Below are 23,686 nucleotides of genomic sequence, written 5' to 3'. Positions count from 1 at the left end.
TGGAATCATACATGCGAACTTAATTGTCTTCTCCACCAGCAAGTGACCAGCAGCTATTTCCAAGGCCCATTACACTAATGACCTAATCAGTTTATCCAGCTTTTTTTCTTTCAGCCAGCTCAGAGCACCCCTGCCTCTTTGCCGCCCTGCAGGCTGGCCCTCAGGGTATTGGCTGACCTCTCTTTTAGGGATCAGTGGGTACTGATGTGTGGGTCGGTGTTTGACGTCACAGGACCCAAGTGAGTAGGATTCTTAAGCTATAACACCCTGTCCCCTCCCCTAGGGCCCCTAAGCCAGACTCCCCTGGGCAATTAGTATTAAATATTTGGCCCCTGGAGTGTGCCTTTGATTGTATCTGGTTTCCTGTTCTCCTTGGGGAGGAAGAATTTCTTTGCAGGAAGTAGTTTAATAGTCTGAAAGCCTTACTTTCCCTGTTCTTGAAATTCAAGTTTCCAGTTACAAGTGGCTGACATCCTCTGTCAGAAGGCAGGCAGGCAGGAAGGGACCAGAACCGTGATATAAGGCTGGGTCTCAGCCAAGGTCTCAGAAAGGAAGGTGGAAGCTATCCCTGTACCTGCAGAATGCAGGATTGCTGAGAGGTGCAAACTCAGTTTGCCCAGCCCTCCTCCCCCTGCCCCCGTGCCCAGAGCCTGGGTGTGAAACAGGTGACAGGAAAAGGTGGCCTGAGGACCCGAGGGCCATGCCTGGGTTTCAGCTGTTGACAGACCCTCTAGCAGGGCTTTTCCAGCTCATCTTTTCTAGCTCCATCATACTCACTCTTTCTCATCCAGAGAGTCTGGCCAGCTCTCTCCCAGCCAGCCCGTACGTACCTCCTGCAGCCAGGGCATGACTTGGCTCCGGTCTTCCTCATGAACTCCTGGGGTTGAACAAACTATCTTAGGCATCCTCAGATGAGGCTCTTACTGCCAGAGATGGGTTAAACAACCACTAAGACACCAGTGGGACAGTGAAGTCGCCCAGGAATTAGCAAGAACAGGAAATGACTCCTAAGGCTGAAGGCTGAAGGGAGGGAAGCTAGACTGGTGGGCCTGTCTGGGAGAAGGTAGAGCCAAGGAGGAGATGAAACCACTGTCTGAGACAAACTTACTGGAACGGAGAGGGATGGCATTCCCCTTCCTTCCCAGAGTCTCCAGCATGTCAGGGTTTCCCAGAGACCCAGCTAACCCAGGAGTAGGAGTAGGAGTAGCCTCTGGCAGAGCCAGGAAGGAATGACCAGGGAAGACAGCTTCAGGACCAGTGTCCAGTCTTCGTGAATGACAGAGCGGTTCCTCTCCTCCTCCTCCTCCTCCTCCTCCTCCTCCTCCTCCTCCTCCTCCTTTTCAAGGTAGGGTCTCACTCTAGCTCAGGCTGACCTGGAATTCACTCTCTTCTCAGGGTGGCCTCGAACTCATGGTGATCCTACTATCTCTGCCTCCCAAATGCTGGGATTAAAGGCATGTGCCACCATGCCTGGCTCCTTTCTTCTTCCCTGGTGACTCTCAGCCCATCAAACAGAATTCTTTACACCCCAAGCCCACCTTTTCCCCAACTCCCTTCTCTCTTCTCTGCCATTCATCTTCATACGCCTGGGTCCAGAGGCTGTTCATTTGAGGGAAGTGTGAGCGTTCCCTGTTCTAAGGAGGCTTATTGTTCATGTTCTCAGAGTCAGCCTAAATAGCTGTGTCCATGGGTGTCCAGGTGGAGTCCTCTGAGGCTGTGGCAGGGAGAGGCCACCCTGTGGTGCCTTCTTATGGGAAGTGATCTCATCCTTGAAAGGGAGTACTCACAAGGCAAGAGAGCTGGGCACCATCTGCCTCCTGCTGGGACTTAGCAGGACGTGAGGCGCACCGTAGCGCTGGTCTGCATGCTGGAAGCAGGGACACGTGGAAATGTGCTCTGGTCATGGAGCCTCCGATGGCTCAGTGGGGAGGAACAATGCTGGGCTTGGAGCTACCAGCACTGTGCTGGTGGCTAGCTGGTGTTACTTGCTTATCCCACTTACCAGAGGCCTTGCGACTGCAACCTTATGTCACATGACCTCCGCAGGAGTTGCCTAGGAGTCAGCCCAGCATGGAATAGACCAGGGAATGGCTTGTCCTGGGCCACCGCGCTGTGGGAGCCCCCAGCTGGCCTGTGCCTTTCCAGCTGACCTGTTAACCGAGCACCTGACATTCAGCCCTTTGGCTTCCCAAGGAGTTTCTCAGTCGGTCATTTCTGATTAAGTGGATGCATTAGTCTATTTTTTAAATGCATTTATCCATTCATTCCCCAGATAGCTATGGAGCCCTATTCTAAATACTGGGGGTACAGTGGTAAGCAAGCCAGTGGGAGCCGTATCATTTCAGAGCTTTGACACCGTGCTAGAGAAAAACACACATGACCGAGCCCAGAGCTGGCAGCGAGGGCATCTCCGTCAGGGGTGACAGGCGCCTTTTCTTTTTCAGGATCAGTCTGGAATCTTCTCTGAGAAGGTGATATCTGAACTGAGACCTGAATGAGGTAGAATAAACATCCCAGACCTCACAGGAGATGAGTAGGAAGTGCAAAGACCCAAGAGGTGGGAGGCTTTTTCCAGATATGCAAGCAAAGGAGTTGTCTGGAAGGTGGGGTGCAGTTCCCAGGTGAGCAGTGTGGAGTTTAGCACAAGGTGAGAGGGAGTCGGGGCAGTGAGGTGACAATGACACTGCCCCTCCTCCATTATGATTAGGAAAAAAACAAAACACCCAGTTGTTTTTATTCTTTCCCTCACCCACACATTCACTCTTAGCAGCTGGTCTTGTTCTCCCTGTTCCCAAGTACATCCCAAAGCCATACCCTTTGCCCCAATTCTACGGCTGCCCATGAAAGCACCCTGCCCTTGTTGCCCGCTTACATGGCGAAGTAGTTCTGTGTTGGATTTCTTTCTTTCTTTCTTTTTTTTCTTGGTCCCCATCTGGTACTCTCCCCACATGTTATCTTTTAAAAGCAGAAATTGGATTATGTCACTTCTTTGCTGAAAATGTCTTTGTTGCACTTAGAATAAACCTTAGAACCATTACTGTGGCCCAGTTTGCCCCAGGTCCTGGTCCCTGGCCAGATCTTTGGCTCAGCTGGCCTCCCTTGCCCTTACTCCTTGTTCATACACCCCTCTCCTTGTTCCCTAAATTGTCTTGTGCCGTGCCTGCCATGCCTTGTGCCCGGGACTTCCTGCCCCAGATCTTCGCCCGGCTAGCTCGCTGGTAGATTCAACTCTCAGCTCATGTCTCCTCAGGCAGGTGGCACTGCCTGTCCAGCCCAAATCAGTAGCTCACCGTGCCTGGCCCTGTTCTGGCCTCCTGCCCGCTCACTTGGTAGGTCTCTGCGCTCTGAGAGGTCTGGTTTGTGTGAATGCTGCCTTTCTCCCTGCCTCTAGGACAGAGCTCTCACAGGGGCCTGTTCTCTGTATTCCCAGAGCCTACCACCTAAACCTGGGTCCTGAAAGGCCACCAAGCAGAAACGGAGAGAACCTTAGCCCCTTGCATGTCCCCAGCTCTAGAAAGGCTCCCTTCCTACCGCTGTGCTGGGCATGGAACCCAGACCTTGTGAGTAATGAGCAAATCCCACTGAGCTTCCCACAGCAGCCATCTAAATACCGGATTTAGACTTGCATAAGGCTCCCAGAGACGTCACACCTTGAGGGCAGGCGTGGTGGCATCCTCATGCGGGAGGTTTCCTAAAGTGGGCAAGACTTGCCTTCAGTGGGCTCCTGGGCTCCATGCTGCAAACCATTTTGTCCCCGTCTCCCAGAGTAGCCAAGCTGGTCAAGCTTGGGCTTCGGACATAGACGTGCTTTAGATTTAGACATTCCATCTCTAGTTGTCTCCAGTGGAGGGGCCTTGGAGACGCGTCCTGATCTCGGTGGGTCTCTGGGTCACAACGGTTCTTAGGTTGGGGCTGTGGACAGAAGCGGATCCTGTCACAATGCCCAGCACTTAGAAAGCAGCAGTGGACAAACCAAAGAAAGAAAGAAAGATAAAAAAGAAAGCAGCAGTAGAGATCAGGGCTTAGCAGCACTGGAATTATTTTATTGATCACCTACCTGTGGTTTTCTGTTTTTAGACTATCTTAGTTTATTCTGTACTAAAAAGAACTGATCAGAGAAGATTAATGTTTTTAGATTCACTTTTGACAATTTCATGCATGCATATAATGTATTTTGATCATATTCATCTTCCCTTCTCTTGTCTTCCTCTCTTACCTTTAGTTTTGTGATTTTCCTCCCCTAGCCTCAGAACCTCCCTCTTCTTTTTTATAATTTTAAATTTTTTATAATTAACAACTTCCATGATTGTAAACAATATCCCATGGTAATGCCCTCCCCCAACTTTCCCCTTTGAAACTCCACTCTCCATCATATCCCCTCGCCCTCTCAATGAGTCTCTCTTTTATTTTGATGTCATCATCTTTTCCTACTATTATGAAGGTCTTATGTAGGTAGTGTCAGGCTCTGTGAGGTCATGGATATCCAGGCCATTTTGTGTCTAGAGGAGCATGTTGTAAGGAGTCCTGCCCTTTCTTTGGCTTTTACATTCTTTCTGCCACCTCTTCTGCAATGGACTCTGATCCTTGGAAGTTGTGATAGAGATATTGCAGTGCTGAGCACTCCTCTGTCACTTCTTCTCAGCACTGTGATACCTTCTGAGCCATCCCAAGGTCACTGCCATCTGAAAAAGAGAAAGTTCTCTAATGAAAAAGTGAGAGTAGCATTAATAGATGGGTGTGAACATTAAGAGAAGTGCTTACTGGGCAGTTTGATGAGCATAGTATATACATTTAGCCAGACAGCAACAGACATTACACTGCTAGGGCCCATGACTACCCCTGTTGTAGGTTTTCAGTATCAGGGATGTATTCCCTCCCATAGAGTAGGCCTCCAGTCCAATTAGAGGGCAGTTGGTTTCCCTCAAACAGATGTGCCACTATTGTACCTGTTGGCTCATTTGGCCTGGCTGACCAAATATAAGGCTTGCAGTGTCCACTGGCCAAATATAAGGCTTGCAGTGTCCACTGTGGAGTATCTTCACTGGTGATTTCTCTCTCTCCCATTGAGCTGCATGCAGTGTGGCTTTTGCCAGCTGGTCTACATGGGGGAGGTTTTCAGCTCAGTTCCAGCAAGAACATCCCTCTTCTCATGAGGTATCCTGCTAGGTATCTTTGGAAGGAACATGGCTTCCTCTGTCCTACTGTGTTTGGACTCAGATGTGCAGACCTGCCTTCCTCACATTGGCTTCAACCATAGCCTCCTTCCACGGATTTACATCTCCCCTCAGGGTTACTGCCACACCATGACTTTAGGTACCCTCTATTTTCTTTCTTTTTTTTTTTTTTTTTTTTTTTTTTTTTTGGTTTTTCTGAGGTAGGGTCTCTAGCTCAGGCTGACCTGGAATTTACTCTGTAGTCTCAGGGTGGCCTTGAACTCACAGCAATCCTCCAACTGCTGCCCTCCCAAGTGCTGGGATTAAAGGCGTGCACCACAATGCCCGGCGGTACCTTGTATTTTCATGTCCTTGCCATCAATAAGAAGATAAACTAACTCACACATCCAAGGCCAGGGGAGATACTCACCTTGCCCTCCACCTTCTTGGATTTAAAAAATACCATGCTGAGAGAGCAACCCTCAACCTAAAAGAATGGCTCAGGAATGGTGGGATTTTCTGCATTGTGAGGAAGACACTGGAGGTGATGGGCTGATCTTGGGTCTTTAAGTTACAATCATTTGGTTTGTGTGGGGGTGGGGCGGGGGAGGTGAAGCAGGCTCTTGCTCTATAGTAACCCAGGCTAGCCTTGAACTCATAATCCTCCTGCCTCCAAGTGAGGGGCTTCCATATGGGCTCCACCATGCGCAATTCAGAGCTTTCTGTTTTATCTATTTATCAACTATCCTTCTTTCCTCTTCTCTCTCCTCCCTCCCTTCTGCTTTATCTCCTTCCCTCTTCTTTGTCTCTTTCTTTCATTCATCTCATGCAGTCTACACTAGCCTGAAACTCATTATGTAGCTGAGGATGACCTTGAGTTCCTGGTCCTTCTGCCTCCTCCTGTCAAGTGCTGGGGTTATAGGTGTAGGTTACCAGGCCCAATCCTTCTGTTAAATATATTTATCTATTTTTTGGTTTTTCAAGCTAGGGTCTCATTCTGGCCCTGGCTGACCTGGAATTCACTATATAGTCTCAGGGTGGCCTCGAACTCATGCCAATCCTCCTACCTCTGCCTCCCGAGTGCTGGGATTAAAGGTGTGCACCACCATGCCTGGCTTAAATCTTTTTTTTTTTTTTTAATGTTTTATTTATTTGAGAGAGATGGAGAGAGAACGGGCATGTTAGAGCTTCCTGCCTCTGCAAATGAATTTCAGATGCATGTGCCTCTGGCTTTATGTGGGTATGATGTGTCAGACCTAGGCCCACACGCTTTGGAAGCAAGTGCCTTTTACCACTGAGCCATCTCTGCAGCCCCACTTCCGGTAAATCTCTAAGGAGCTGTTTGCTCTGCTTGCCTGTGGATGTTCTACTTACTGTTTTCACTTTCCCACTGTCTGAGGCTGCTTGCTCGCTCCTGAGAATAGCCACCTCTCTGGCTCATTCCCAACATAGCCTCTGGGGGTGGTGAGAGCTTAGGCCCAGATTTGGGAGGAACATCTCTAAAGCACTGGGGACACCTTCCATGTCCCCACTGCACGATGCCTCAGTTTTCCAATCCCAGGCGAAGGGAGAGATGAGTGTCTCTCCTGGTCTTGGAGAGCCTGCCCTACCTCAGCCAAGGTTCCGGGTAGAACCTTTCCCACCAAGGAGAAAATAGCAAGAAAAACAGATGAGAACTGATAACCTGTGCTGCCGGGTCAGCTAGGACCCAGTGCTGGAGGAGCCCCAGGAAAGCTTTAACCCCAGGACTCTGGGCCCTTAGGAAGGGCGAGGGATGGAGGGAAGGGAAGCCCTCTTCAGGAGCACCCCCTCCCTTCTGAAATGCTGTCACTGTTCCTCTGTCCCGTCTTAGTAGCGCATCAATGCCAGCATGTGGATCCTTGGCTAGAATCCCAGTTCTCGGACTGGACGGCAGCCCTCGAAGTCACCTCGTTCACCCCACCCCACCTCTGATGGAACCCTGCTTGGAAAGCTCCAGCCTTTCCTGTTTTGAAGCCAGGGATACTCTGAATCTGCCCGTTTCTTTTTTCTTTTTAAGTTTTTTTGTTTGTTTATTTATTTGAGAGTGACAGAGAGAAGGAGGCAGAAAGAGAGAGAGAGAGAGAGAGACAGAGAGAGAGAGAGAGAGGGAGGGAGGGAGAGGGAGAGAGAGAATGGGTGCACCAGGGCCTCCAACCACTGTAAACGAACTCCAAATGTGTGTACCCCCTTGTGCATCTGGCTAACGTGGGTCCTGGGGAATCAAGCCTCGAACTGGGGTCCTTAGGCTTCACAGACAAGCGCTTAACCGCTAAGCCATCTCTCCAGCCCCCTCATCTGTTTCTTAATGGTCCAGTCAGCCTGGACCCTGCCTGAAGGACAGCTGGGCTTGGAGTCAGGGGACCTGGAAAAATGCACCTTCTAATCCATGCCGCCGAGATTCTGTTATGTGCTGCCTTCCCCTACAGGGTGGTTGTGGGGCTCCCTTGAGACCCGACTGTGAAACGGCATCGTGAGCTATAAACAGGATATAAATGAAAGATGTGCTAGGGACAGGACCCTTGGCCCCACCCTTCCTGATGTAGCTGTGGCCCCTTCAGAGACTCACCCTGGGGACTTGGCTCATTATCCACCAGGTGACAGCCAAGGCCAAATCCCAGAGGATGATCTACTTTTCTGTGGTCTTTCTCTATAAATTTGTATCCAGAGCGTCTTTCCTGGAACCTGGGAGGCCATAAGTGGGCGGGGGGGGGGCGGGGGAGAAGGCTGTTGGGGGGGGTGCTTGGGACTCATCAGGACCCGGACCTGAGCAAGCTGTTTGAACAACACTTAGTCTGTGTTTGCTGAGCTCCTGGGGGCACAGAGGCTGTTGCAGGTGTGTGTTTGTCTGGGAGTTTGGCAGGGTGAGAGCTCAGGCTAAGGGATATTGGTGGGGAGTTTGCAGAGCATTTGAACACATATTATCTCATTGTATCTTCGCCCTCTGAAGCAAGGCTCCTTTCACCAATGAGGGGTTGAGTTCATGCACTGTAGACTTGGCACTCACATCCTAGACTTCAGGAGATGTACCAGCCTCGCCATTCTGCTGAGGATATGGACGGAAGGGAATGGCTTCTACTGCAACAGGAGAGTGAGGCATGAGGAAACTGGTCATCTCTAAGGCAGCTTGGTGGTGTGGGGACACAGAATCCCGCCACCACAGAGTAGAGAGGGAGGCAGAGCTCCAAAGGCGTTAGAGCCAGCAGGTGGGCATCGGTGGATGGTAATGGATCTGGGACTGTGTCCAGAGTGATCTGTGAGGAGCAAGCTGCAGTTTCTATAGGCACGGGGCAGAGGAAGACAGAATCGGAGGCCCCCCTCCACAGCCCAGTGCTTAGGAAGGCACCCCAGTCCTCTCAGAAGCTGCATTGGAAAATAACAACTGGGCAAGCTATGGCTGCTCGCCTAGCTCCTTGGCACTGAGTGGGGCGGGCCGCAGCCCTTGGCACTTGCTCTGAAGCCACTGTGTGGGCAGAGGACACTATAGCTGACTGCCGGTTGGCTGGGTTTCAAGGGAAGTGGGGAGCTCCCAGGATATTCAAACCCTCAACCCTCAGTGAGGAGGAGGGACTCTCACTTCTGGCCCATGGGCAGCCTTTTCTGTGTAGCATTCCAAATGTTTCAGTGTTCTGTGTGTGTCATAACCTAGACGAGGCTCAAAAACTCCGTCCCTGGACGTCACCCTGTTCGTTTCCTTTAAAGGACACAGCACGATGTAGTTAGTTGCCTTCTTTCCTCACTTTTGTGTTATTGGTCTCTTCGCTCAACATATGAGCTACACAGAGGCAGGGACCCCCGTGCAGAGAGCAATGAAAGCACAGAAAGCCCTCGAATGTCGCGCAGTGCACCCATGAGTGGAAGTATGGAGGTAGGTGCTTAGTGAACACCAGGGCTCCCCCCGCCCCCAGCCTCCGTCCCATCTACCCTGGCATTGCTGAGCTGGTCCTCAAGATAAATGTTAGAAGATAGGTGCTGCACAGTGACTGAAAGGGGGAATGGGAGGTCAAGACGGAGACAGGAGGAGATAGGAAGAACTGAAAGAAGCCAGGTGGGGGAAGGCTTTTTTTTTTTTTCTTTTTTGTAGGTCACCTGGTTGAGGGAGTGGCGATGTGTTAGGAAGCACAGGATAGTGTTGTCATCTTCCCTGCAGAGTTGAGGGAAGATCTCATAACCACTTCTTGTATTTATTTATTTATTTATTTAAGAGAGAGAGAATGGGTGCGCCAGGCCCTCCAGCCACTGCAAACGAACTCCAGACGCGTGCGCCACCTTGCGCATCTGGTTTATGTGGGTCCTGGGGAATCGAACCTGGGTCCTTTGGTTTTGCAGGCAAGCGCCTTAACTGCTAAGCCATCTCTCCAGCCCTCATAGCCACCTCTAACCAGCTTGGTCCTCTCATGAGTGGACCGCTCATCCCCCAGAGCTTTCTCACCCTCCCCTCCCCACCCCCAGGGCTGTCATGATGCACCAGTCAGGAAACCAGTGAGGTCACGATCACTGGGTGTGTGATAATTTAGGTCCTTTGTTACTTTGTGTCACTTTCCTCATTTGGGAGGAGTCTTCCCTTAGAACTCCCCAGGGAGCTAGTGAGCATCAAAGGTGGGGGGTGGAGAAGGGTCTTCAGGCAGCCCCCAGGCTGCTCTCTCCTCACGTGCGCCCTGTTCTTCTGCCTTGCAGGTACAAGACGGTGGTGACCCAGCGGAGGGCTGCCGTGGCCATCGCGGGCTGCTGGATTCTCTCCCTTGTCGTGGGCCTCACGCCCATGTTTGGCTGGAACAACCTTGATAAGGTAGAGCGGGACTGGGCGGCCAACGGCAGTGAGGGGGAGCCCGTGATCAAGTGCGAGTTCGAGAAGGTCATCAGTATGGAGTACATGGTCTACTTCAACTTCTTCGTCTGGGTGCTGCCGCCGCTGCTCCTCATGGTCCTCATCTACCTGGAGGTCTTCTACCTGATCAGGAAGCAGCTCAACAGGAAGGTGTCGGCTTCTTCCGGCGACCCCCAGAAGTACTACGGGAAGGAGCTGAAGATTGCCAAGTCGCTGGCCCTCATCCTCTTCCTCTTCGCCCTCAGCTGGCTGCCGCTGCACATTTTGAACTGCATCACCCTCTTCTGTCCCAGCTGCCGCAAGCCCAGCATCCTCATCTACATCGCCATCTTCCTCACACACGGGAACTCGGCCATGAACCCCATCGTCTACGCTTTCCGTATCCACAAGTTCCGGGTCACCTTCCTAAAGATCTGGAACGACCACTTCCGCTGCCGGCCCAAGCCCCCCATGGACGATGACGACCTCCCCGAGGAGAAGGCGGATGACTAGACGGTCTCCTGCGCCCACCAGCCCACATCCAGGGGCTCTCCGCCCAGCCCTCACGTCCCTTTATTCCCACTGCTCTTCCTGAGCCTTCCCTAGCTGGGCTGTAGGGCATGATGGGCATTTGAGAAGTTCCGAAAAGATGCCACGGGGCAGGGGCCGCTCAACTAGAAGCCAACTGCCCTGCACCTTGGAGAGCTGTAGGAGGCTTAGAGGGCAGGCCCCGGGGAAAGAATAGGGTGCACTGAGGTGACAGAGGGATCTTGAGCACCCCCTGCTGGGCTGTCCTCTAGAAGTCCAGCACTTTCAGGCCGGGCAGGTCTTGGGGGTCCTGCGTGGCTGTGGAGGAGCCAGCCATGCTGGGAGAAGATGCTCAGGCTCCCACAGCCAGACAGGGGAGCCTGCTAGAGGAGAGGAGGAAACCCCCTCAAAGGGATGGAGAGAAATGGGGGATGTCCTGGTTTTGGTTTTTTAAGAGAAAGTGGTTGAGGCTAGGAAGCAAGGAGCCTCTATTGCCTCTTCCAAGGACTGGTTATGCAGGCACTATGATACCTGCCCTCATTGCCACGGTTACCCCAGGGTTATACTGTGAGAGGCAAAAGAAAAATATGGGGGTCCCAAGATCGTTTCTCACATTCGCTTTATTCACCACCAGCTAGTTGGGGCCCTTGGAGCCCTATGGAATGAGCATGGTTGTGGGAGGTGCTGGCCGTCCCAAAACAGCCACCAGGGGGCAGCACCAAGCCCTCTGTCTTGTCCAGGGCTTCTGGGGAGCCTCCAATGTTATTTCTTGTCACCTGGGACCCCCCCAAAAACATCACCAACTCTCAGTGACAGACCTGGACTCTCCTGGGTGGCACCATCTCCGCTGCTGGGCAGATGGAAAGGAGAGATCCGCAGGCACACCAGCCCTTAGGAACATTCAGCCAACTTGGGGAGGATGGTGAGGGAACATCAAGAGAGTCAGGCTGACTGTGGGTATTATGGTGTGGGATGAGGCAGGTTGGACCAGGCCAAGGGAGACCACGCTCCAGAGCATGGGGGCATTGCCTCGCTGGTATTTAGATATCCCAAATGCCCTGCAGGGGATTTAGCTCAATTTTCAGAGGCTTTATTAGAAGCTATGTTGCCAATGGAGTCCAGGTCTTGAGGAATCTGGCTTAGAGTGAGTACATCTATGGTGAGCCTGGATCCTCCGTGTGGAAGGCAGACGGCAGGGTGGGGCTCTCCAGCTGATGGGGGCTGAGTGAGAACACTGATTCCAGGCCTTGATTCCAGACTTTTCCCTTTATAAGCAGTGGGGTGTCCCAAGGGCTCCCAAGGGAGGCCCACACTACTAATAAAAGACTGAACAGTCTTGGGGAGTGCACTAGTGACCCCACCCCCATTACTGTCAGAGGGCAACTAGACAGCCTCAGCCGAGAAGACACAAGGGAATGGGGCCTGGGAGAGAGGGATGTGGAGGTAGTTCCAACAAGGAAGGTTCCAGAGAGGTTATGTCTGTTGCTATAGTGACACCCTTGGGACAGCAAACCCTGAATCAGATCCAGGCCATTCACAAGTCTGGAAAATGTCCTGTTGTCACTGTGAGACCCTTTCTGCTGGCGCCTTCCCGGAGGTGGCACAAACGCCTCCTTCATAGTGACACAACCTCCCTGTGCATGGTGACGCTTGCTGCCACAGAAGCCCCACACTGGAACACCACACACCTTTATTTGAGTGCTGTGCACCCAGCGCACAATTCTGCAAGGGGCGCCAGTCTCTCTGCCATCCAGACCCCTTGTACACACGAGGCCCACGCCTGGGTTCTGAACTCTGGTCCCTGGTGAAGGGAGGCCAGCAGGTGCCAGGGGCAGTTCCATCAGCCACTCCTCTGGAAATGCAGGTCTTGGGGCATTTGTGCAGCTGTAAGTGGGCCTGAGGGATTAAACCTGGAAGAGACCATGCTCTGAATCGTCGTGTGACCGCTCAGCCACATGCCAAAAGCGATACCGAGGAGCGAGGCGAGTCGCCACCTTCATTCCCCACTCTTTTGCAGGCCCGGGGCCCAGTGCTGAGCTCAGCCCGCTGGTGTTCAGAAACCTCCTGGTTTATCCAGAGTGTCAGAAACGCAAAGGGAGGGAGACCGCGCAGGGTCCTTGTCTACATTCCTAATGAGAAACAGGTCCACCGAGAATATCCGTGCTTCAAGTCCGAGCTAGGACTAGACCCACGTCCTGTGAACGCCTACTGCATCTCCCCTTATAGGCTTCCCCCGCATGCCTTGGCCCCAGAACATCTTTATGTGACGCCATGTGCATGCTAGTTGCCTGTGACTGCAAAATTGGACCCAGAGCTGTCTACTGCCTTTCCTTCCTGCCACCCTTCATTCTCTGCTCCTAGCCAACTCTCTGCTCTGGTGCTGCCCCCAAAAGCAAAAGAGGAAGTGGGTTCGGCCACTAACCTGTCTCCTCATCCCCGGCTCTTCAGTGTGTGGCCGAAGCTGGAAGAGAGCCTGTAGGTTAGAGCTTGCGGGAAGAAGGGAGAGAATAGCGAGGCTCAAGGTCCAGTCACTCCCCCCAAGGCCAGCCTCTCTTCTCACCACCTCCTTGTCTCCTGCATTAATTCTCAACTCTCCGCTTTATCTAGTACAGCTCCAAAGACAGGGTTTTATCTATCTGCCACCCATGGCAAGGCCCTAGGGAGCAAACATCCTTAGACTCCCACCTTTGACCTCCAGCCGGCAATCCACAGAGGCCTCCCCTAACACGTTGATGGCTTTGCAGGTGTAGACCCCGGCATCAAAAGGGCTGGTCTTCCGAATCTCCAGAGTGCAGATCCCTTGCTCAGACATAGCACGGTACTTGGGGTCTCCCTGGATGTTCATCTTATTTTTCATCCAGATGATCTTGGGCTGGAGGCATGGACAGGAAATGATGTGGCCGGGAACTAGCTCTCAAGGGCTGTCCTCAACCCGGCTGTCGCCACCTATCCTTACCAGCCCACAGCCTCTCACCTTGGGTGATGCTCGGACACTGCAGAATAGCTGAGTGCTATAGCCAGGGGTGGAGGTGTGGTCAGCCAGGGGCTGGGTGAACGAGGGGGCTTCGGAGAAGTCTCGCTCTGTAAACTCTCTAGGCTTGGCGGTAATTTCTAGGTTCAGGGGAGAATTTGAAGTTACAGAAGACTCACCTCAACCTCCAGCTTTGGGAAGCCCTGCCTGGCCAACGTGTGGAAACTTGGAGAATGTCAGAGCCAAGGACTGCCAAGCAGAGCTGGGGCAGGGTGAGGGGTGAGCAGAGAGAAGCATGGGCAGGAACATGAGAGCCACAAGAGCAATGTGGCAGACAGTGAAGAGACCATGTGAGACCTCACTGGCTGGCTTTTCTTTTTCTTTCTTTTTTTTTTTTCCTCAAAGAAAATGTTCTTAACTTGTGCTACTCAGGGTGATGTTAAAGAAGAGTGTGGCTTCCGGACCCCATGTGGACCATGGGAGAGGGAGGGCCCGAGACAGGCGAGGAGCAGGGAGGAAGCCTGGCATTTTAAAAAAAGGGTCAGGTGTCTGCTGGAGACAGTAAATACCACATCTCTCTCATCCATCTGTCTTGTGCTGTTTTCTTGGGGTGGGGAGGTCTGCTATGGATGCGTAAGTTTCCCTTACGGGTGGGTTCCTAGGGACACTGCAAATGACACTCAGTGTCTGCTGTGACTCGGCAGCCACACGTATCTGCAATTCGTATACCACCTCCGCAGGAGCACCAACTCATTTGCATGACTGCTATGATGTTTGTTAAAATCAGGCACGCACACACACACACACACACACACACAAAGCCAGGCATGCTGGTGCACACCTTTAATCCTAAAACTCAGGAGGCAGAAGTAGGAGGATCTCCATGAGTTCAAGGCCAGCATGGAATTACATAGTGAATTCCAGGTCAGCCTTGGCTAAAGAGAGACTCCACCTTAAAAAGTCATTCGACCATGTCTGTTCCTTTACAGTCACTCTGTTACACTCTGTTAGTGCATGTGCATTTACACACACACACACACACACACACACACACGCATACATGCACGCACGCACCCACCGAGAGCTGCAGAGTGGGAGCTGGGTAGCAAATGTCCCAGGGAACAGCAGTCACCAAGAAGTTGAGAGAGTGATGTGGGGCCATCGAGGAAGAATTGTGATTGACAGTGGCACACCGACCCTCACCAGGGCCCAAACCAACCTACCCGTCTTCTGGATGTGCGCCAGCTCCTTGGTGGTGGTGGCTGAGTCACTGAGGCCACACAGGTTTTCTGAGAAGACCCGGAAGGAATAGGAGTTGCCAATGATGAGGTCGGAGACGGTGCAGGAGGTGGGGTGGTAACGCTCCAGCACTGTGAACCATTGCTGCAGGGGCCTTAGGTGAGTGACTCGGCTCTTACCTCTGCCGCTCACCCCAAAACCCCCTCGGCGGGGTTTATTCCATGTCTCAGCCTTGGGAGGCTGAACCATAGGAGAATGGGCTCCTGGGCCACTCTGACGCGCGCTCCGACCCTCAGGATGTCGCGGCCTCACCATTCAGTGTGGCTGGCACACACGCAACCCTCATCACCTGGGCACGCATCAGACATGCCCAGCCTCCTGAATCAGAATTTGCATTCAGCATATTTCCAGGTGAAATAAATATAAGCCTAATAAGATCATTCTAGAGGAGCCCAGTGCAGGCATGAGGAGGAGGGCAGGGAGGGCAAAGGCTTGCCCGAGGTCATAGTAGCCGGAGTCAGCAATAGTTGGACTGGACCTCTTAGTGGAATGAGCCTTAGGGGCCTTGACTGCTTCCTTTCCACCCCCATGGTGCCCGGGCAGCCTCACCCCTGTCTTTTTGTCTGCCTTCTGCACTGTGTAGCCCAGGAGCTCTGTGTTGCCTGTATCCTGGGGTGGAGTCCACTCGAGGGCAGCATTGCAACCCCAAACATCCAGTATCTTGATACTGCTGGGGGGCCCAGGTTTCTCTGTGGGTCCAGAGAAGAGAAGTAAGGGGAGGCTGGCCTGCCACAAAGCCCCTCTGGATTGGCCCTTGCCCTTCCCCCTCTCCCCCCCTCCGTGGCCTGTGCCCATCCATTGTCAGTTCATAGACACAGGCTCTGAAGGAGGCAAACCCTTCTCCCCTGGCCTTGTACCAATCACCAAGATGTCAATGGTGGCTTTGGCTTCCAGGCCTTCCAGCCGTACGGTGAGCTCGTAGCGCCCCGAGTCACAGCGCTGGGCCGAGCGGATGAAGAGGATGGAGTCCTGGTCCCCACTGCGCACGTTTACTCTCTTGCTGTCCAGCTCGTGGCCATTGTGGGTCCAAGAGGCCTGTGGCTTGGGCTTCCCCTGACAGAGAAGGGCCCTGAGGGTGGGTGCAGGCAGGTGGCAGCACCCTACAGCCATCCCACTCCAGGGGAAACCTGCCCTATGGCCCCCGTCTCAAGAGAGGCCACAGAAGAGGAGCCAGAGCCCCAACCTCCGATGTCCGACCTGCCACGCAGGCCACTCGCCCGGTCCACAGGCTGGAGAATCACGACTGAGCCACGTGCGCGACTGGGAGGCTCAGGCCATCTATGTGAGTCCCGCGCAGACCCCTGTGGGGATCCTGGCATTTCCAGGGCTCCTGACTTGATGGGGCTCTTACTGATGAGGCAAACCTACCTGGAAGGGGATCTGCAGGTTGACTGACTGTCCCACCAAGCGGATGTAGGTCTCCCGAAGGTGGCGAGGAACCCGAATCTTAGGGGCCTCTGCATGAGAGCAAGAGTCTAGGATCAGCCCGGCACTGGGACAGCCGGATGGTGGCTTCTGAGGCAGGAGAGGAGGACAGCCAGTGGGGGCTTCAGCTTGGCTGGGTGTCCGCTGCCTGGCTCTCCCTCCTCTCCGGGAGGGTGAAGCTCTGCTGCTGAGACAGAGGGGACACAAATCCCTTTAAGGCCCCTGGGGAGCGGAGAGTTGAAAGGTTCCAGAGAGGTCAGGGCCTTCATAGTGTGAATTGGTTGGCATCCCTGGCACTCCCTTAGCGCCTTGACCCTGCCAGACTGGGATTTGCCCCGGGGGCCCAGGCATTCTCAAGCTCCAGATGGGCCTGGCGAGCTCTCTGTCTCCCCCTAGAGGGAGGCAGGTGCTGCACCTGTTAGCCTGCGTGCCTAGCTAGGGAGGCCACCGGGGGTGGGGCTTCCTGCTGCCTCGGCATGGGCACCTGCTCTCACCAGCCCAAGACTTACAGAGAGAGAGAAACCCCATGGGCTCAGAACCCCATCTCCTGGCCAAATTTCGAGGATTGGGATCTTTCTTTGCCTAAAGGATGCCGCAGCAGGTATGCCTCCTCCTGCTTGCCCTCCCAGCCTCTGTATTTCATGGTTGCTGGAGTCTCACGTCAGCCCACCTTCCTGACCATTGTCTAGTCAGGTGCCACCGGACATTCCAAGGGAAACTCGCAGCTGCTGTCCCCGTGGGATGGTCCTGGGGCTGGGGTTGGACCTCCTCAGCAGCAAACAGGTGGCAGCAGTTGGTCAGTGGCACACCATGCGGGGAGGAGGGGACAGTGAAAGGAACACTGTGTCTCCAAGGATTAAGCTGAGCAGGCGCTTGGCTTGAAAGCACCAGGCTTGGAACGCTTCAGGGGCAGCTCCAGGTGACCAAGAAGGGACAGCTGAGCATCTGAGGATCCTGGACAAGGTGCCCAGCCTGCCCTGCTCTGCCCTGCCCAGACCATGAGAAGCCTGGCTGTTCCCCCCTTGTTGATGGCCTCCTCCCCCTCTTCTCTCCAGGAAATCCCCCTTCTCCCCTGCCAAGGGAATTTTAATGGGGAGGTGGGTGCCAAGGCTGGCTCAGTCCTTGCAACGCTGGGCCTTGAAGGCATCTTAGAGTCTGAGCTTCTTGGGGTCCCAGGGGAAAGTCTGGGACTCTCCCAACCAGGAAGGCTTCCTGACACCTCCAGGATAGAGTCAACCATCTTGCAGCTGCCACATGGAGACATTTAATCCAGATTCACAGGCTGGAAATGTCCTAGGGCTTTGAAAACTACTGCAGCAGATGTCGTGAATGGCTCTGTGTGGACTACAATAGAAGGCTGGGCGCCCTTATAGGAGCTCCTGGACCCCTTGGAATCTGCTTGATTTGGACAAGCTGTGATAGTCGGTCTGTGGATTCAGGCCTCAAGCCTATGCATTTACTTGAGTCCACACTTGAGCCCTCCTATGGTCGTGACATACCCTCACATCCTAGAAGCCTTTTCTAGGACTGTAGGGTTCCGCCTCTAGCCTCTACCAGTGTCCATCTGTCCTCCAGTGGAGGAACAAGAAAGAAGATGAAGAAGGCCTCAGCCCACCTGCTTGCCTGTGTCTCTCTTCACCCTGGGGCCCTACACTGTCCCAAGAGACTTGACATCAGACCAAATGACTCACTGCCATTAACAGTCTGAAACCTGATCAGCTCTGGGAGGGGAGTGATGGTATAATTAAGCCTAATGCACCCTGCAAATAGAAATGTTAGCAACAGGGGCAACAGCTGGTCTCTAGGTCCCCAGAGAGGCACTATGCTTTGGGGATGGAGAGGCCTTCGTGAACCTTTTGCAGACTCCCTTCTTCTCAATGAAGCTAGGATAGGAACAGGGACAAGCAGGTTTTCTCTGTGGTCCATAACCTATGGAGAACCTGGAACCCAGTCTTTAGGATAAGATGAGGAAGAAAGAAGAACAAATGGTTTCTTAGTATTGGGAGCCCAAGACAGGTGAGCCAGGGACCCTGAGCGCGCTCATCTGTGGGCAGCGGGAAGGCCCTCCCTCATGCCTGGGAGCTGGACCAGTTAGGGAAGTGCTTCTTTGATCTCCAGAGACCCCTTGCTGCTGAGGAACCTGACACTTTCTCAAGGCAAGACACAATAGCATGTAGTTTGTGCATGAGAGCGTGGCATACGGGGAAGGACTACCTGGCCGTGGGTCCCACTGCCCGTGGGTGCCCGTTACTTTGGGATGGAAAGCTGGAGGTGAAGAGGGGCTTTACCAATGATCTCCTGGATGTGGACAGGCTTGTCTAGCACAGCAGGTGGGCCAGACCCCGCAGAGCTCACTGCAGTCACACGCAGGAAGAACTTGTCGCCCAGAGCCAGGTTCCGCATTGTCTGCTGGGTCACCATGATGGGCTGGGCATTCACAGGCACCCACTCTGAGGCTGCAGGCAGTGGAGAGCATGTGAGGACTTGGTGACATGGCTAGGGACACCCTTCTCACTGGGTGATCTGTGGAAGCTGACCTCTCTCTGGGTCTTATTTCTCCCTTCCCAAAGACATCTGATGTGAGAACTCTGGGACATTGGCCAGAGATCAGATTGCAGAAGCCCAAAGAGCCCCAGAAAGCCACACACAGCAAGGTAAAGGCAGAGGCAGAGGCCAGATTCAATGACATTGTTTTGGAGTGGGGCAGGGGTAGTAGGAATCAGGAAAACCCTCTCCCGTCCCCTAGCTCTTCTTGCTGTCTCTTTTTATGGTCCCATCTGTAGCTCTCCATTCTCCACCTTCTACATTCCTCTCTCCAAGAAGAGTCCTCTGACACTTGTCACCTTGTCCCTATATCATCAGCCCACTGTCCCTTCCCTCTGCTACTCTGAGGCTTTCTGGAGCTAGAAGATCAGAGGACTCTTGAGGTCACATAGCATCCCTACACGTTATGAAGTCCTGGCAGAGCAGGAGGCGGTGGCTGGGGAGTTAAGGAGACCCCTGCTTGCACCATTACCTCTGCCTCTCCCAGATGGTCCCATCTGCCAGGTCTGGGCTTGCCCCTCTGCCCTCCTAACCACTCACAGCTGGGTAGAAGCGGCGCTGAGCCTGGAGCTCACCTCCCTCTCGGCAGAACTCCAGCACATAGCCTTGGATCCCCAGCTTCCCCAGTTTCTCGGGGGGCTCCCAGCTCACAGTCAAGGAGCTGTGGCTCACATCTTCCACAGTCAGCTTCAGCGGGGCACTAGGGACATCTGAGGAGAAGTCAGGGTGAGATGAAGAGCCCCTCCCTGCACATCTGCCTCCCCCCCCCACCTCTAGTCACCTTCACTCGGAGGTGCAGACTTAGTGGCTGCGGGGGCTGTGGGGGCTGTGGAGCCCAGTGCCTGAGAGCCAGGTTCCTGCGGCTCCTGAGCCTGCTCCTGCCCAGTGGATTCTGATGTTACCACCTCTCCAGAAGGTTCTGTGATGGGCACCTTGGCAGGTGTTGTCTCTTCTGGACCAGAGACAGGGGCTTCGGAAGTGGCTTTTCCTGTCATTGCTGGGATGGCTGGGGGGTCAGGCTGGCGTGTGCAAGGGTCAGTGGTGGAGGATCTGGGCCCCCGAGGTGCCTGGGCCACTTAGGTCCAGGCTTATATAGCCAGTGGCTGCCCCACCCCCAGAGAACCATTCCCAGCTGTGGGGTCAGGTCAGGCAGGGGGTTGGGGGGAGGCACCCAGGCCAGGAATAGCTTTGGGGGAGGAACTGCAAGGGCCCCTTGAGGCGCGCACTATCTTGCCATCGCCCTGGATAGACTTTGTAGCCAAGGGTGCTGGTGCCCAGATGAGGGAGGGCACAAATGGGTGAGCTGAGACATCACTGGGGCCTGTGCCAAGAGTTGGGGCAATGGGAGGAAGCTGCCATCTGGAGAAGGAGGCTGTGCCAGTTTTGTGAGTCTGGCCTCTCTGGGGTCCCTTTGAGCTCTGGTTGCCTCAGAGTTGGTCCTCAGACCAAGGCTGCCTAACCAGCTTTCCCTGTGAGTGCTCACAGCTGTGCTATTAAGGTCCAGCTCACCTTGGTCCTCATAATCCCTGGGGCCTTTTATTGTGCTGTGCAAGACTCTGAGCCCTAGGGAGGCAGGAAATTGAGATGTGGAATATGGGACAGGCCATCAGAAGGTGTACCAGCAATAGGTCACATGAAAGGGGACTGACTGCCTTAGTCAGTTTTCAGCAGCTATAACATTACATCACAGGCTGGGTGAATTATAAACAATAGAGGTGTACGTCTCATTGATGTAGAGTTGAGAAGTCCAAGTGCATGGCGCTTGCATCCAGAGAGGAGCTTCGAGTTGTTTCAGAATATGGAAGAAGGACAAGCAGGAGAGGGAAGAAACTGCACTGAACTGTTTTATCAGGGACCTCACCTTGAGATAATGAACTCATTCATGAGAGAACTGTTCCATGGCCTAATCACTTCTTTATATCGGGGAGCAGGATGGGGGGGGCAGCTGTCCCTCAACAGTGGGGTGGATAAACAACTGAGGAGCATTTATGCAACTTTTAAAGCAAAACTTGGACAAGAATGGGCAAATCGCCACAATACTGTGGCTGATCTTACAAACCTAATGGTGTGTCGGAACAGCTGGGCTCGTGGGCATGTTGCCCTTCAGATCCAAACCCTCATCTTCAAGGTGTATCCATAGGTGGTCAGTCCAACAAAGGCCAAGGTTAGTACACAGTACTGGCTTCTAGGGAGAGGAATGAGTGTGATGGTGGAGATTTTGTCAGGGTGTCCTTGAGGGCTCATTTCCGACCTTTGGGACATAGTGGCTCTTTGAATTAAACATCTCCCCTTCACACACACTCCAGCATGTGTGCTGAGCCCCCACAATCTAGAAGTAAGTGAAGTTGTCATTTATTCAGTTGCTCTCAACAGTATTCAGGCTCTCCGCGTTCCTGAGGGGACGGGCACAGGGGAGTATGGCTGCTTCTCTTCCCTGGCTGTCATCGTGGGGAGTGATAGGGGAAGGTCCGAAGAGCCTCTGGGTGCGGCCCTGTTTGGGTGCCTATGTCGTCTGCCAGGTTGATTCAATGTCCTGCCGGGCAGGGAGCAGGCCCCGGAGACCCGATCTTAACCCTGGCCTCTGACTCTGTAGCTATAAGAGAATGTGACTAACTGAGCAGGACCCTGAGTCAGCCCTGAGAACCTGCCCCAAGGTGGGGGAGGGGAGGGGGGGTTGACCAGGAGAGCTCACAGGACTGGGGTTTCAAAGACCTTGTGTGGCAGGGTCAGCAGTGGGCAGGGATCAGTAACTGCTTGGTCCAGCATGAAATGCCAGGTACCTTGTACCCCATAAGACTGGCAAAGCTCCTGACCTTTAGCAGAGTCGTGACCTTGGAATCAGCTGCATGTGTCTGGCTCAGATTTCAGGACTGTGGAAAGGTATTCTCTTCCCTGTGCCTCAAGCCAGAGTCATAGACTCAAAGGATCCCAAACCAGATAATCCGAACATCAGAGAACCCACAGATGAATTCGCAGCAGGGTTATAATACATCTTATCTGGACTGTCTATGGGCCAACAGCATGTCTAGGCTTCTGGAAATTCACAGGAGCCTCATGTCAGCATCTCCTCCACATAAAGGCCGGAACACTGGCTGGTCTGAGTCGGTCTTGTTCCAGCCCCCCTCCGCTCCTATCTCAGACCAACTTAAGTAGAGGTGCTTTGATCTTGTCATGGGCTAAAGGAAGAGTGTGAACGGGGAGTAAGTCCAAGGACAGAGGCCGGGGACAAGGACAGCACTGGATGGCTGACAGATTTCAGCCCCGCAGTGGGATGGGCCGCCCCTAAGATAACGTGTTGTGGGTCACAGAAAGTATGGGGAGAGCGGGGAGGCAGCTCCCTGGAGCCCTACAAAGACCCCAGTCCTGGGCAGCAGGGAGATCAGACTTTAGGGTTCTCTGTACAAGGACTCTCACCACCTTCTAGAGAATTGGAAGAGACGAAGTGCCGTGATTAAAGACCTTTCCAAGGCCCTGGTAACCTTCAGGAAATAGAGGGTCTCTTTCATCAAGGAAATGAATCTGGAGATTTGGGTGGCAATGACCATAGCATCGGGAAGGGCCTCAGCCATGCTTGGGTGTAGTGTAACCCTTTACCCAATGTGAGGATGCTGCCTGCCACCCCAGGGTATAGCGGCCTCACTTCTGTAAACTTAGGCTCTCCAGCCTGACAGAGAGAGGAGTCTAGAAAAGATAGGGGAGGTTAGCGCCGTAGTTCATTGTTCCCACCAAGGTAGCTGAAGCGAGTGTGACACACGGTTACGCCCTTGCACTTTATTGAACAGCTGTGGAATTAGGAAAGGGAAGTGGGATAGAGACACGATTATGTTCCTAAGTGAAGGCTTCAAGCTGGGCTTTGCAGAGGGTATAATTAGTATAGCCGCAGCATCTTGTATGATTACCTACTTGGTACAACTTGCCAAAAAGGGTGTCCTTTTGGTCAGGAGACATGGGGGGGCAAGGCAGTTGAAATCCTCCGTGCTCGGCTTAAAGCCTGAGCATTGCCATTTGTCATCAGGAATGTACAGGTCCCTGTCTCACCCTGTGCTGCTGGTCCCCAGGCCCTCACTGACCCCACAGCCCCACCCCGCCTTCTCGACCACCAGGACTGAGCCCAAATCTCAATGCTGTGACCCCTTTGCTCAGGTTCCTAGGGAAGGAAGCTGAGGCTCAGCCAGGGGACTTAGCATAAAGGAGCCAGGGGGTGTGGGGCACTGTGTGGAAAAGCATGAGGCTAGGCCGCAGCGAGGGCCTCCTTGATGGCGTTGGTGAGTGGGAAGCGCAGGTTCTGGCCGCAGAAGGAGCCGCGGAAATCATCTAAATCCAGGGCCCATACCATGGCGCCTGCCAGCGGCCTGTTTTTCAGATACTGCACCTGGTGGAGGAAGTTTAGAGTAGGGAAGGGCCAGGTATGTATGGGGGACTGTGCCCTGGGGTCCTCGCCCAGGAAAGGGAATAGTGGGTGCCTGAGACCTATATACCCCGCTCAGCCCTGGGTGAGGGGACCAAATCTGGCTACTCAGAGAGGGGTCTCCTCTCTCTCTCTTAGTCCTGGGGCATAGCCTTGGAAAAGCCTACCTTGTTTTTGACACTCTCCGGGTCATCGTACCCCACCCATTGGTTGCCCTTGGTGGCATAAGGCACCTGCTGGCCAAGGAGTCTATGGACTTTGGCTCCATGGAGGAAGTCACAGATCTGAGCAGAGAATAGGACAGGGATGGTGTGTGAGATCTCTCACACGCACAGGTCAAGCTGTAGCCTTCCTGTCTTGGGCCTGCGGGCTGCGTGCAAGTTTATGAAAAACACCTGCAAATGTCCTGGAGTTCAGTGACCCATCCTGAAGAGAGACGTGGGAAAGGGTGAGTGGCTACTGACGGCTGGCCCCAGGCCACGCAGGGCAGCATAGGCCAGATGAAGCCCAAATCTCGCTTCTCGGCCACTGTT

At 53.6% G+C, this 23,686-nt stretch overlaps 3 protein-coding genes across 6 annotated transcripts in view; 1 reads left to right on the top strand and 2 right to left on the bottom strand.

The window, feature by feature from the left end:
- Positions 1-14,059, top strand: part of Adora1 (adenosine A1 receptor) — a 41,908-nt gene extending 27,849 nt beyond the window's left edge. For 3 of the 4 annotated variants that reach the window (XM_045141711.1, XM_045141709.1, XM_004670715.3), the window contains one exon: positions 9,849-14,059. In XM_045141711.1, the coding sequence (XP_044997646.1) occupies positions 9,934-10,491 (558 nt within the window). In that variant the 5' untranslated portion in view covers positions 9,849-9,933 and the 3' untranslated portion in view covers positions 10,492-14,059. Of the gene's footprint in view, positions 1-2,489; positions 2,622-9,848 lie in introns of those variants that run through there. The other variant, XM_045141710.1, reaches the window with a different exon arrangement.
- Positions 13,163-19,740, bottom strand: Mybph (myosin binding protein H). The gene is made up of 9 exons (XM_004670716.2): positions 19,527-19,740; positions 19,321-19,455; positions 18,490-18,657; positions 16,145-16,233; positions 15,634-15,829; positions 15,326-15,465; positions 14,701-14,860; positions 13,481-13,617; positions 13,163-13,378 (listed from the first exon to the last, which is right to left on the bottom strand). Exons 1-9 carry the CDS (start codon positions 19,738-19,740, stop codon positions 13,163-13,165), a joined length of 1,455 nt encoding a protein of 484 aa, XP_004670773.2.
- Positions 19,741-22,501: 2,761 nt separating this feature from the next.
- The window catches only part of Chi3l1 (chitinase 3 like 1), a 41,999-nt gene continuing 40,814 nt past the window's right edge, over positions 22,502-23,686 (bottom strand). The window contains exons 10-11 of the mRNA XM_045142744.1: positions 23,321-23,437; positions 22,502-23,117 (exon numbers count right to left, since the gene is read on the bottom strand). Coding sequence (XP_044998679.1) covers positions 22,977-23,117; positions 23,321-23,437 — 258 coding nt within the window. The 3' untranslated portion in view covers positions 22,502-22,976. The remainder of the gene's footprint in view (positions 23,118-23,320; positions 23,438-23,686) is intronic.

Source organism: Jaculus jaculus, chromosome 1 (genome assembly GCF_020740685.1).
Source record: "Jaculus jaculus isolate mJacJac1 chromosome 1, mJacJac1.mat.Y.cur, whole genome shotgun sequence".
NCBI classification, from domain to species: domain Eukaryota; kingdom Metazoa; phylum Chordata; class Mammalia; order Rodentia; family Dipodidae; genus Jaculus; species Jaculus jaculus.
The sequence above is the reverse complement of the archived record's forward strand: the minus strand, read 5'-3'. Positions and strand labels throughout refer to the sequence as shown.